This window comes from Myotis myotis, unplaced genomic scaffold (assembly GCF_014108235.1).
Source record: "Myotis myotis isolate mMyoMyo1 unplaced genomic scaffold, mMyoMyo1.p scaffold_m19_p_5, whole genome shotgun sequence".
Taxonomy (NCBI): Eukaryota; Metazoa; Chordata; class Mammalia; order Chiroptera; family Vespertilionidae; genus Myotis; species Myotis myotis.
This window is the reverse complement of record NW_023416357.1, coordinates 48,402,692-48,417,621: the sequence shown is the minus strand read 5'-3', so window position 1 is coordinate 48,417,621 and position 14,930 is coordinate 48,402,692. Positions and strand designations below refer to the sequence as shown.

At 38.2% G+C, this 14,930-nt stretch overlaps 1 protein-coding gene across 5 annotated transcripts in view; it reads right to left on the bottom strand.

Moving 5' to 3' along the window:
- RASA1 (RAS p21 protein activator 1) overlaps positions 1 to 14,930 on the bottom strand; it is a 107,825-nt gene that overhangs the window by 48,779 nt on the left and 44,116 nt on the right. For all 5 annotated transcript variants that reach the window (XM_036307975.1, XM_036307974.1, XM_036307977.1 and 2 more), the window contains 4 exons: positions 11,513 to 11,665; positions 10,368 to 10,503; positions 7,176 to 7,246; positions 2,008 to 2,125 (listed from right to left, as the gene is read on the bottom strand). In XM_036307975.1, the coding sequence (XP_036163868.1) occupies positions 2,008 to 2,125; positions 7,176 to 7,246; positions 10,368 to 10,503; positions 11,513 to 11,665 (478 nt within the window). The remainder of the gene's footprint in view (positions 1 to 2,007; positions 2,126 to 7,175; positions 7,247 to 10,367; positions 10,504 to 11,512; positions 11,666 to 14,930) is intronic.

The following is a 14,930-nucleotide window of genomic DNA, read 5'->3' as shown; positions in this document are numbered from 1 at the left end:
TGAATGCCTGAAATCTAGACCTTCTTTGATGGCTTTTCAATCTACAAGGAATCATCACTATATTCCAATGAAGATAATTATGAAAATTTATTCTGAATATTAGAGTAAAATATTTTTTGTAACTCCAACTTGTAACTAGGTCACTAGTAATTTAAAGTATTACTATATTCATTTTTAGAAGGCACATCACACTGTTTACTCATACTGAGTTAACTTTCTCTCGCTCTTTTGTTTCCCCCTTTCCTTGTATAGATTTTAGGTCATGTCTCCTTATCTTAAATTGAGCAACTTTTTTTTTCTATACTCTTCAGGTAACTTTCACTTATTCTTAATAAAGTATATCTTGTTAAATTTGACCCAGAATTCCAAAACACTCAGGAAAAGTTTAATTATACTGTAATTCCTTTAAATAACCAGAAAAAGGGCGGGGGCAGAGGATTACAGCAGGAGGAGAAAATTCCAACATAAAAGCTTTACCTTAAGAAATTTTGTAGTAAAACCAATACAGGTAGTAAGTTTCTTCAGTTTGAACACTTCTTGCCTATATGGAATAAATATCTCTCCTACTGTAGAACACAGAATACTAATCTAAGGATTCGAAATTCTAATGTTGGCTCTTCTACTAAATAACTATGTGACTATGAGTATAGAATATATCATACCATTTCCTTAACTCCTCATATAACTTACTTCTACATATCAAGATCTGGCTGCCAGAATAGGCAGACAAGAGAATAGCAAAGAAAAATATTTTCCACTGCTGTGTTCCCGGAACAATCAGAGCACAGGTTTCATAGCTTATTTCCAGGTTCATGACATAATTTAAAAACATTAGTCCTGGCTGGGTAGGATCAATGGATAGAGCATTGGCTTGCAGAATGAAGGGTCCCGGGTTCCATTTTGGTCAAGCCTCCGTTGCAGGCTCAATCCTTGGCCCTGGTTGGGGTACATGTGGGAGGCAACCAATAGATGTTATCTCTCTCACATCGCTATTTCTTTCTCTTTCTCTCTCTCTCTCTCCCCCACCCTTCCACTCTCTCTAAAAATCAAGGAAAGCCCTGACTGGTTTGGCTCAGTGGATAGAGCGTCGGCCTGCAGACTCTAAGGTCCCAGGTTCGATTCCAGTCAAGGGCATGTACTTTGGTTGCGGGCACATCCCCAGTAGGGGGTGTGCAGGAGGCAGCTGATCGATGTTTCTCTCTCTCTATCCCATTCCCTTCCTCTCTGTAAAAAATCAATAAAATATATTTAAAAAATAAAAAAAATAAAAATAAAAATCAAGGAAAAATAAACAAAATAAAATAAAAAAAAAAAAAACATTAGCTCTGAGGGTTGTAAAAGGTGACAAAAAAACATTCCATTTTTCTGGACAAATCCAAAAGGCAAGGTTATTCCAAATTTGTAAAATAATGCTTGCTATGTTTCAGTGATACTTTTAGTACTGTCTCTGAAATGCAAATGCTGTTGGAATGCTGACCTCCTACCTGAAAATATGCAAACATGATTACTTATACTGTTACTATTATGTGATGTATTATGTATTATGTGATGACAATAAAAACAAGGGGAATATTTAAAATGTAGAACCATATGATAATATGTGTATAATATAACTGAGTTTTTCCAAGGTTACTAGAAAATTATACGTAGATTTGGGAGACAAAGAATTTGAGATTCAATGATCAGTGACATAACATCAATTATGAGGAATATCAAGAAGACAAAAAGAATACAAATAAGCACAAATGCTAATACATTTTTTTTAATTCTTAGAAACTTAAGAAACCTGAAAATTGGCAGCTATAGATCAAAATATGCCATCTTGGCTATGTTTTTAATAAATAAATAGCTATCACTAATAGAAAATACATTTTAATAAAAATTTGTAAATTGAGGTTTATTATAGATAAAAATGTATTCATAGATAATTTCCCTGTTTATAGACAAGTTCCACAATTTTACAGAAATTTAAAATTCTGAGAATGAGAAGAACCGAACAAAACTTACCACCTCTTCTACTAGATCTTCAACAATTAGGCCTTGTTCATCTGTTCTTAGATTTGTAACCCACATCCACCCATCTTCTAATTCATTATGAACGATGAACATATCTCCTTTTAAGAAACTGAAAAGATCAAGTATAAAGGTATTGACCTTAAAAATTTTAAACTTGAAAATTTGAGTAATCATGTAACACACCACAGAGATAATATGATACTGGAAAATGCAACAGATTAGAGTCAAATACCCTGAGATTTTTGTCCTATTTCTGGCATTATCTACAAGTAAAATGTTTTATAATTTAAAAAATCTGAATTAATTTCCTCGTGGGTAAAACAGATTAATAAAGGTCTCTGGACTGTATGTATCATTGGATTAAGGTTAGATTCAAATTGGAATTTTTGTAAACAATAATTATATGTGTATTGTAGGGCTTTGGAGTATAACTCCAAGAAACCTGAACTTGAAAATTTAAGTGTCAATGTTATCTTTCAGAGGTAAATTAGATATAAAATTATAAACACAAAATAATTAACTCATTACACATACACAAGATACTTACTTTAGAAAAAGTTTATTTGACATAAGCACAATTAGCCTTATCATGAAAAAGCTTATTAGAATTAACAATTTTCTACTAAAAATATTGTTTTATTTAATTCATTCAGACATCCATGAGCCAACAAGTATAGCATTCTTTCTTTAAAAGTGGTACCAAGGAATATATTATGAGGACACATGCATGTTTTTTTTTGTTATCTATTTCTGACTAGAGGGATGCCTATACTACCTAGTTTCTTCTCATAGGAATCTAGATGTTTTCAACCTCCACACAATCACAGGAGAAATATGTTGCTGATGTATGTCATCAATATAAAACCATCAGTAATTCCTTGAACTTTTCTTTTTAGGCTTGAATAAATAAATGCCTCTGAAGGCTTAAGGTTTCAAGATTGGTAGGATACTACCATTGATCCTATTCCAAAATCCATATGTGTCATATATTCCTTTATCCATTTTTCTTTCAGTCTTAATATTCACAAACTGAAGTTCAATTAGGTAAATCTAAAAAACTTTTTTCCAGGCTATCTCAAGCTTCATGGTTTTTTGGACAAGTTTAAGAACAAAATTCTTGTATACAACACTTTAGATGTGGTACTCTATTTGAATAAGTATGGAATACAGCATTCTATCTTTTAAATTGCTTACTTTTATTTTATTTTACTTTTTAAAAAGCTCTTAAGTGTTGAAGCGACCTCGTCATGAACCAAAACATTGCCCCAACAAATCGGAGATATCGAAACTCAATATAAACAAACGCGGTCATTCCACACTCGCCCTGCAAAACACCGTGGTGAGTCAGTCGCCTTTTGAGAGTGAAGAAATCGACAAACTTCGGAGATACTTCGCAGAATTTCAAATAAAGCTTTACAAATTACGTTTAACTGTAATTAGGCATTCTCGCTTGTTAAGATATTTCAAAATACTCCAAAATGGCAAAAAGAAAGTTACCGAAAGAAGTGTACTGCGAATCTGAAAGTAACGATGAAGAGTTTTATTTTGGCACCTGAATACTGACTCTGACGTAGAAAGTGGTAACGTTTGCAGTGATTCTACTAGTAGTGACGTAGTTCCAAAAAAGAATTAATAAATCTTGTTTATCCTTCATAATCTTGCATGTTATGTATCACTGCTCATTCAATGGAAATTAATTCCGACCAGTACGACACCCATGTCCAAATTTAATACGACCGCAAAGGGTTAAAAATTAAAAAAACTTCTTAGCACAAACAATATAATTAAAAGATTCGTTCTATATTATTCTGCATTTTTCACCATAAGGGGTTAAAGTGCTTTGCTAAATCTCATCAATCTTCAGATATTTTTACCTAAAAAACTTCACAGGTATATCCAAATTTCAAAAAGACTCTTAACTTCATACATATTTATATAGTAAAATTAAAATGTATACAATTCAAATTCTTGTTAAAATTTTCATCTTCTTAGATCAGTATTTCTCGATTCTGAGGCAGTCTCTCAGGACACCTTTACATTCTTTAAAATTGATACTTTAAAAGGTTTTTATTTATATGGATTATAGCTGTTGATACTTAATCATATTAGAATTTGAAATATAAATATTTTAAAATATATACTAATTCCTTTATTACTATGCTACTAATAATAATATACCCCATTACATAGTAACAAAGAGTATGAAAAATAATTATATAGTTGTTGTTTTTAGTGAGAATATTCATGTTTTATGTTTTTGCAAATCTCAATGTCTGGCTTAACTAAAAACTGATGGACTCTCATATCTTTTTTTCATTTAATCTGTTGCAATATGATATTTTGCTTAAAATACATGAAGAATATCTGACTTCACACAAATATGTAGTTGTGAAAGTGATGAATATTTTAATAGCCTTTCAGATAATTACAGATGATATTTTAACAAAAACTCAACAAGTGTCACTTTCTTTAACGTTAGTTGTAATGTGGAATCCAAAACTATATATCAATAAACTTTCTGTACCCATTCCAATGACAGATCTCATACTTTGAATGGATCTTTTACTTATACATAATTTTGTAACATCATGCTGGATCATTTAGAAAATACTGATTCACTGAGCTATGCAGATCTTCCAGATGTAAACACATTATACACTATCAAAACATCATATTCTTTAATATTTCTACCACTCTCATTACATATTTGGAAAGCTGTCAAATTCCTGAAGGCAGATATAAGATTTCCAAAATTCTAATTTTTGCTTGAAAGCTCAAATTAAATTTTGTCACTGGCAAAAAAATACTGCCAGTTATCTCCCTTGAAGTAACATATTCACTTTGCTTTCTTTTAAAAAAAAAAAAAAAAGTCATATACTTGAGAATGAATAATCATAGTTTGCCTCTTAGTCATTGTATTAAGTAAAAATGGTGTGCACAAAAGCAGCACCTGTTTCAGCTCTGAACCCACTGCTATTCCTCAAGATACTGAACTTCACAGCTATGCTAGCTTTATTCGTATAATACTTCCCATTTCATCACACAGAATATTTACAAGAGGCATAGTGCCCTGGCTGGTGTGCCTCAGTTGGTTGGGCATCGTCCCCTATGCTGAAAGGTTGCCAGTTCAATTCCCAACCAGGGCACATACCTGGGTTGTGGGCTCAATCCCCTATAAAGGGGCAGGCAGTAGGCAGCCAATCAATGTTGCACTCTCACACCAATGTTTCTCTTTCTCTCCCTCTAAAAATCAATAAAAGTATTTTTAAAAAAAAAAAAGGTAAACTTACTTAAAAAAAAAAAAAAGAGGCATAGCCAAGGGTTGAGATTTAATAAAATAAGTATTTCTTACTGTCTCATCAAGAACAATCTTAAGTCCTAGCTAGTTTGGTTCAGTGGATAGAGCATCAGCCTTGGACAGAAAGGTCCATCCCAGGTTCGATTCTGGTAAAGGGCACATACAATGGTTGCAGGCTCAATCCCTGGTCCTGGTGGGAGCTCGTGCGGCAGGCAACTGATCAAATGTGTCTCTCTCACATCAATATTTCTCTTTCTCTCCCCCTCCCTTCCACTCTCTTTAAACATTAATAGAAAGCCCTAGCTGGTTTGGCTCAGTGGATAAAGCAGGGGCCTGCGGACTGAAGGGTCCCAGGTTCGATTCCGGTCAAGGGCACATGTCTAGGTTGCGGGCTCAATCCCCAGTGGGAGGCATGCAGGAGGCGGCCGATCAATGATTCTCTCTCATCATTGATGTTTCTATCTTTCCCTCTCCTTTCCTCTCTGAAAACAATAAAAAATAAAAAATAGATCAACAGAAAAATATCCTCGGGTGAGAATTAATAATAAAACAACAACAACCTTAAGTGAAACTGGCTTTTTTGTTTGTCTAACTGCAAATGTGTACAGCAAGCATGTCAAACTGAAAGGCTAACATGGGCCAAATAAACAAGGTTCAAGTTTATGTGGGCCACAAAAAAAACAAAAGCTTCAATTTTCATAGCAATGTAGGTTTATTTCGACAGAGACATGCTGAATACAAGGGGCTGAAATAAATGAATAATCGTTAACATAAAATAATAGAACATTTTAATAAAAATTAATATTTTTCTTAAACATTAACTTACCAGACAACTGAATAACTGTACAAATTAATAAGTGTAACACAAATAAACCTATTTTTCTTATCTCCGAAAGGGAAATATTTCCTGTTGCGCACACCAAACAAGTCAGTATAAGACTGATGGTGTGGCAATCGGCTGCTAAAATATTTGCTGCTGGTATTTGTGGAGAGATATGGTGCGCCTGCACGTAAGGGGCATAAGGGAAATGAATGCAACACGATTATAGTAATCAGTCATTAGCGAACGTTGTAGTTCATTGTTAGTAACTAGAGGCCCAACGCACGAAATTCGTGCAAGAGTAGGCCTTCCTTGACCTGGCTGCCGGCACCAGCTTCCCTCTGGCACCCGGGGCCCGGGCTTCCCTCTGGCCGCCAGCAGGCACCTGGGACCGGGGCTTCCCTTGCAGTCCCAGCTTCATTTGGAAGGACGTCGGTCTAATTAGCTTATTATGCTTTTATTGTTATAGATTATATATAACAGGATATTGTCAAAATTAAGTTACAAAGTTTTTATTAAAACATTTCTTACATACCATTATATTGGCTGGGCCTCAAAAATATTTGTTGTGGGCCACATGCGGCCCATGGGCTGCTAGTTTGACATGCTTGGTATACAGCTACTATCTTGACTTGTGCTAAGGCCAGCAGTTTTACTGTCAATTGCTTTTGTACTATCAGTGCAAATGTCACATTGAAAAAGGCAAATGTCTTAGTATTATCATGAACAGTTGAGAAACAGATGTCTTGTAGTAATAAAATTAAAATAGAGTATAGAATATAACAGAACTCTCCTTACTTTCAGAGATAGTCTAATAAAAGCTAAGTTATTTCTCCTGTCATCTTCACTGTGGCCACTCTGATCCAAATCCACAATCTAAACAGACAAGCCAACTATGATTACAAAACATCAGATTCAATATTAAAAGTACCTTTACCTTGCTGCATGTTATTTCCTCAAATTCCAAAACCTTTCTGATCCAAGAGAAATAAGTTAGCAAAGTCTTTCAAATGCCAACAAATGAGAATATGTTATAAATACCTTATTTCATCAGTATCTGGAACTTTTGTGTAAGGCAGAATGGCTCGAACACGCCTCCTATCTTCTACTGGCTAAAAACCATAAAAAATGATTTACAAAAGTAAATAACCTTCTTATAGCAAAGTCAAATCAAGTATGTCCACACAAAGTGAAAGCCAATAAAAACCAATAGACTCATTCAAACTATGTCTTACTGATGCTCTAAATACCCAAAGCCTATAAATGTTTGTCTTGTTTTTATTGTTATTTTTATAGAAATTCTTGCAATAGTATAACTTATGTTTTATCAAGCATTAGGAGCAATCAGTAAATCCTATATAATAAAAGCCTAATATTCAAATTGTTCGACCAGGAGTTCAACTGGAAGTTCAACCGCTTGCTATGATGTGGGGCGGCATGGGACAGGGCAGGCGTTGGCGACGCAGTGCTGGCAGCAGGCAGCAGTGGAGACGCTGCCAGCCCCGATGAGCCCCGACGGGCCCCAACGAGAGTGGGACGGTGGCAGGATGGTGAGCAGGCAGCGCCAGCCAAGGCCGGTGCGAGCAGGACCCGACTGCCCCGCCGATTGCCCCGCAGATGGCCACCAGCAGCAGCATCAGGCCGCCACCTGGCTCCCAGGCACTGAGAGACCCATGCTGGGAGCCTGGCCCCAACTGATGGCCCTACAGACAGCGACAAGCAGCTGGCAGACCCTGATCACCTGATCAGGGCCAGGCCCCGGGCTGGAATGGGGAACTGGAGGTGGGTGGTGGCGCCTGGGAGGGAAACTGCAACCTCTCGCCAGCTACCTAGGGGTGGAAGTGACGGGGATGGAGGTGCAGTGAGAACAGGGGGTGTCCACCGAACTCGCTCTCACTCCCCCTCCTAACTTCCCCTGGGACACCAGGGCTTGCGTGCCAGGGAAGCCCCAGCGCTCAGGTGCTGGGCATCCGCGCGACCTCTTCTGGATGAGCTGGGCTGCAGCCGCTGGGACTGCAGGGGCCGGTCAGGCTCCCCATGGGTTCACGCAGAAGCCGGTCTGCAAGGCTGGCCAGAAGAGAGCGCACTGCTCACCCAGCTTCTGTGCAGCGCTGCTAGGCGGCCCAGCAGCCCACGCTGCGCCCCGGCCTGTGGCGTCCAGCCGTGCTCACTGCATCTCTGGGTGCCGTGACTCAGGTTGAAGGGGGTAAACAGGGGCTCAGGTGCTGCCCAAGGCCCAAAGGTCAGCTGGGACCTGTCCTTCCACACCAGACGCTCACGCTTCGATCGCCAGCCCAGACTAGGAACCACACCTGTGCTCGAATTTCATTCACTGGGCCTCTAGTTTGAAATAAACTATATGGAACATATAAATTAACCTTTCTCTGATCATATATATATAGAGAGAGAGAGAAGTCTCTGATTATATATACTAGAGGTCCAGTGCACAAAAATTTGTGCACTCAGGGGGGTCCCTCAGCCTGGCCTGTGCCCTCTCGCAGTCTGGGACCCCTTGGGGGATGACCACCTGCTAGTTTAGGCCCGCTCCCTGGGGAATTGGGCATAAGCTGGCAGTCAGACATCACTCTGGCAGCCCGGGAGCCCTCGGGGGATGTCCACTTGCCAGTGAGGAGCAGGCCTAAGCTGCAGTCGGACATCCTTAGCGCTGCTGAGCAGGTGGGAGAGGCTCCTACCACCACCGCTATACTGGCAGCCGGCAGCCTGGCTTGTGGCTGAGCAGAGCTGCCCCTGTGGGAGCATACTGACCACCAGGGGGCAGCTCCTGCATCGAGCGTCTGGCCCCTGGTGGTCAGTGTTTGTCATAGTGAACAGTCATTCCCAGTCTTTCTGCTGTTAGGGTCAGTTTGCATATTACCCTTTTATTATATAGGATAGAGGCCTGGTGCATGGGTGGAGGTTGGCTGGTTTGCCCTGAAGGGTGTCCTGGATCAGGGTGGGGGTCCCGCTTAGGTGCCTGGCCAGCCTGGGTGAGGGGCTGATGGCTGTTTGCAGCTGGTCACACCCCCTCAGAGTGGAGGTCCCCACTGGGGTGCCTGGCCAGCCTGGGTGAGGGGCTGATGGCTGTTTGCAGGCTTGCCACACCCCCTTTGGGCGGGGGGGGAGGGGGGGGTACCCACTGGGATGCCAGGCCAGTCTGGGTGAATGGCTGAGGGCTGTTTTCAGGCTGGCCAAGCCCCCCGGCAACGGAAGCTCCTAGCCTCTCCTTTTTTTCTTTTTTTTTTTATTCTAGGATTTATTTACCGTCTATAATTGAAACTTTGTTGCCTTCAGTGGAGCTCAGAGCCAGCTCCTGCTCGCTCCAGCTCCGTGGCCAGGGCCGGCTGAAAGCAGGTATCTAGGGTTTATTTATCTTCTATAATTGAACTTTTTTGCTTTGAGTGGAGCTCAGAGCCAGCCGGGAAGCTTGGCTTCCTCCATCACTGGAGAAACCAAGCCTCCTACTCGCTTCAGCTCCGTGGCTGCCAGCTGCCATCTTGGTTGGGTTAATTTGGATATAGTCGCTCTGATTGGCTGGTGGGCGTGGCTTAAGATATAGCAGAGGTATGGTCAATTTGCATGTTTGTCTTTTATTAGAGTGTGTGTGGGGGTGTATATATATATATATCTATATATAGATATATATAGATATATATCTAGATATAGATATATGTAGAAGGCATTTGTTAGGCTATCACTATACAATATTATAAAAAATCAAGTAACTTAAATACAAAATTACAGTAGGTCCTTGGGTTACATCGGATATCCGTTCCTACCGTGTGATGTAATGCGATTTTCGCCTTATGTCGGAACTCACCTACATAAGCACCTACGGCACTCACATGGAGCACATACACAGCAGTTAATGAAGTGAAAAAGTAAAAAAAATTCAAAAGAAAGATAACAATTCCTGACCTTTTACTGTGGCAAATAAGCACGGGTAGGGTCCCTAAGCCTGGCTGGCAATTGGGGCCAATCGGGCCTTCCTTCCCCTGGCTGCCAGCTACCAGGCTTTCCTTTTTTTCCGTGCCGCCCCCCCCCCCCCCCCAACGTGGTCAGCACACATCATAGCGAGCCGTCGAACTCCTGGTCAGTTAACTCCCAAGGGGACAATTTGCATATTAGCCTTTTATTATATAGGATAAACATCACAAGAAACTGAATGAGAGATACTCCAATTAGTAAAGTGAAATAATAAAGTTTTGAAAGATATTTTATTCAAGTTTTACTTGCCTCTGGTGGTGCAACTGGATAAAGCAATTTTTCTCCTTTAAGCAGACAGGAAACATGACTGTAATAACCTATTAGGTCTGACAGTGAAGAAAAACGTCTTCCACCAATGTAGTAATCTCCACACATAGCAATAATCCTATTTGTATAGGAAAAAATACAGTGTAACAAAAACCTTTAGAGATAATTTTGAAGACCAAGTTCCATAATTATAAACCCATAATTTTCATACTCTTTTAACTGCATCCCTGTATTAAAACATTACTTATTAGTATCTTCACCATATGCTAATTACTTGAGGTTATTTCTTCTGCAAATATATATGCATGCATTTCATAAGAAATATATATGTTAACACATGATAAATCTCAATTACATAATTCATTAAAATATTTGTGAATCCATCCTCACATATGTCTTCTCATTTTCCCTATGAATGACTCAACAGCATTTTAATAAAAACCTCTGGCTAAAAGCAGCTTATAGATCTCTTGAAATATTTACACAGTATAATAATTTCCATTCTACATGTGGTACTAATACAGTGCAGAATATAACAGACCTCTTAAAGTTTATATTAAAATCTAAAAATCAAGGTATACAAACATTTTATCCATTAACATTATAGGCACTAGATGATTTTTTCAATCATGCCCATAAAAATAAAAGCAAATAAAGTATGTATATATATTTATACATACAGACTTTGATTATCTATATTTGCAAATACCTACATGCCCATTTAATTGAAATAAATATTTGTAAAGAGTTTCAGAACAGTGTAGCTAAAATGAATTAAGGGGCACACACCTTGACTCTTAAAAATTGTTTCCTGTATTTTTTGTTATTCTGTATTTCCACTTTACCACTCAAAGTTTCCTTTTAATTTAAAGAATTTATACTTTAAAAGTAATAATTACATTTGGGATTAGTACAGTAACACCAGTAATGATACTGGCTTTTAAACAAAAATATAAACATTCAACGTCTATTCTAAATCGCTGATAAATCATTTAAATGAAAACAAATTTCCTTATCCATTATTTAAATGTCATTGAGTCATTCACCTTTATTAAAATAGATATTTTTACGAATAGTATAGCAAAACAGTTGTATTATACAGCCTCATAATAGAAATAAAAACTTACCTAAAATGGTTGACAACATTTGTCTGGCTAAGAAATGAAAGTACAAAGGACCCTGGCCTCCGATCACTCTCTCTTATAAGGTAACTGCCGGACTTCCCTGCCTGTCTGAGGCGTTCCTCTGCCATAGTTCTATCAAGTTTTCCATGATACCACCTAAGGGGAAAAATTATAAGATTAGAATAAAAATAGCAACCATAAAAATATTAATGACAGTTGAGTTACTAGAAGTTATAAATACCTTTGTAACATGAACATTTACATTGTACTCTGAAGCAGTTTTTCCAGTTCTAACTCAATTGTTTTTAACTTCTCAGTCTCTCCAGAAGAATTCATTTACTTAGTTTTCAATTTATTCTATAAGCTCAGGCGTAATCATCTCACCTAATTAAGTGCTTCCATTTCTGCCCATCTCTCTACCACCGGATTGTCAGTATGTTCAAGATACAAACACTTACTGCAATCAAATACTTAGAAAAATAAGAGTAAGATGGACAATGGAAACAAATGATTAATTTATTACTTCTCTACATACTAAGGAACCAAGATTGGACATAACAAAGCACATGACATCTGTGAGAAAATAAAACTTTATTCCATTTTAGTGTTTTGCCCTAGAATAGGAAAATAGAATGACACTAACGGCTACTTTCTAATTTCCTATTTCATCAATAAGCTGATTATTTACTTTGGTCTTACAATGATCTACTCCAAAATGACTCATTTGAACTCAACTCCTCAAATTTATCTGACAAACATGTGAGGAATAAGTAGTACCTTTTGTCGTTTTAACTTTTCTGCTCTCAGTTTAACTACATTCTACCTAACATACTACCAGATGCTCTGCTTAGATGACTGGCTAAAACTCTGGCATCACTCGTACTATGCCTATAAAAGTCTCCTGGATTGATAGAAACAGAAGTATACTTAGAAATAGATTGGAATTTTCATATGGTCATGGTAACAAATCTACGAAGTAATTTTTATGAAATATTTTTACACTTTTAATGTTAGTCACCCAAAATATATCCTCTGGTACTTGGACTCTAATTTGACACATTCCAAGGAAAACAATAAACATTGATATTACATTGAGATATTTAATATTTAGAGATAAGTCAGGCAAAACTGCTGAACTACTATGACTACTTTTGCTATAATAAATGGTTAGTATTATTCTTGACTCCTTTGTTTATTTAAAAAAAAAAACAAAAAAAAACACCTTAAACTTCTCACACTGATTATTTTTAGTTTTTTTCTAAAAACCAGCCCATTTACCTGGAAGTCTGTGCATAAGACTGAAATAAAATAATGAAATAATCATGGAATTTCATTATAACTTAATAGGAAAAACAATTTTAAACAGTATTTAGAAGAAGGGAAAGAACAATTAACATTGCATTCCTCTAAAATTCTAGTCTTTCAGCCATTACCTCTGAGGTTATTGACAAGTAAATTTAACTTTGAAGAGCATAGTTTTTTTCATGTTTGTTTTTTAATCTAAAAGGAAAAGTTTAGTCTACGGCCATACCACCCTGAACGCGCCCGATCTCGTCTAAAAGGAAAAGTTTAGACTAATGATCATTGAAAGTTCCTTAAAGATCTAAAATTTAACAATATATGATCTGGACAAAATTTTGAAACTCTAGGACAGAAGTTTACTTAGTTGTGAAAATACAGACAGTCCTCGGGTTACATCAGACTCGACATGCGTCGTTTCGTGGTTACGTCGCCATCTCCCATTTATTTATAAAATAAAATAAAAAGTTCTGTCATTTCAATGTATGTACATATGTGTTTTATGTTTTTTATTATTTATTTACCACAAGTAAAGGTTAGGAATTGTTATCTTTCTTTTAAAATTTTTTTTGCTGTTTCACTTCATTACTGCTGTGTAAGTGCTCCATGTGAGTGACCTAGGTGCTTATGTAGGTGGGTTCCGACTTATGGTGAAAATCACGTTACGTCACACTGTAGGAACAGATCTCCAACGTAACCCGAGGACCTACTGTACATGGAACTTCCTTAGTATATAAAGCTGGTAATTCTTTATTACAGTGGAGTAACACCAAAGAGCAGATTTATAAATCAAAGACAAAATTAAGGACAATTTTAAGTTCCTATTTTTGTGTACTTGATCTTAAATTCCTGTTGTATTTTATGCAAAATATCAAGATTAAAATATTTTATTCAATTTCCTTTATCTCGTGAACTCACCATGAGACAATAGAGGTACAAGAGGCATTACACAATTACTAATCTATATATATAAAAGCCACTGGTAGCTATGACATGCAATGACCACCCGATTCGTGCACCTGTGGGGTCCCTGGATCTGGCCTGCGGGGATCCAGCCAAAACCAGCCCGCCGCACAGATTCGTGCACTGGTGGGGTCCCTCCGCCAGGCCTACGGGGATCTGGCTGAAACAGGCTTCTGACATCCACCGAGGGACCCTATCAGTGCACAAATCTGTGCACCGGGCCTCTAGAGAGTGTGTGTGTGTGTGTGTGTGTGTGTGTGTGTGTGTATGGCTAAGTGTCTGTCTGTCCAACCAGTAGCTATGATGTGCACTGACCACCAGGGGACAGACGCTCAACGCAGGAGCTGCCATGATGCGCACTAGCCATTTAAAAATAAACGGCACCACGGACCTGGTGCTGACAAAACAACACTCAGCTTCCCCCAAGTGGGACACAGGCCTTGCCACCACCCCAGAGTGACACCCCACCAAATCGCAACCAACGCTGCCAAGACCCCATGGCGCAAAATGCAGCCCATAGCCCAGCCCGACCCAGAAACAGTCGCTGTAGGCACTGGGTAATGACGTCACGTAGCCAATGCCTGGCTTCCTCTCCCTAGCGACTAGCATCCTTGGAATTTCTTCAGCCCAGGAATCCGACTTGTTTTATAGCCAGGTGCAAAAATTTTATAGTTTAACCAAATGTTTGTGAAGCATTTTCCCGTGCATCTCATTTGATCCTCACAGAAGTCCTGGAGTAGGTAGATAGGAGACTCTGCAGAATCCTATTTTCTTTTCATTAGCAAGGAGAAAATAGCGATATTAAAATATTTCTTCTAATTAATTTCCTTTCAATGTGCACAAATCCATGCACCAGGGCACTAGTGTATAATAAATACCTAACTAAAGACCTTGACTGATATATTAGTATAACAGATATACTTGTGATTTTTAGTTATATATGTGTACCTTCTGGAAGATCTTGGCATTAAAATGGGTATTAAGTTCAAGACAGAAACATTGATCTAAAATAATAACTTTGGGTAAGAAGATCAACCAAAGGACTTGTATGCACGCATATTAGGACATGGACACTGGAGCAGTGGGGGCTTGTCCTGGGGGAGGCGGGGGGGTAGGGGGGGTCAATGGGGAAAAAGAAGACATATGTAATACTTTAAAT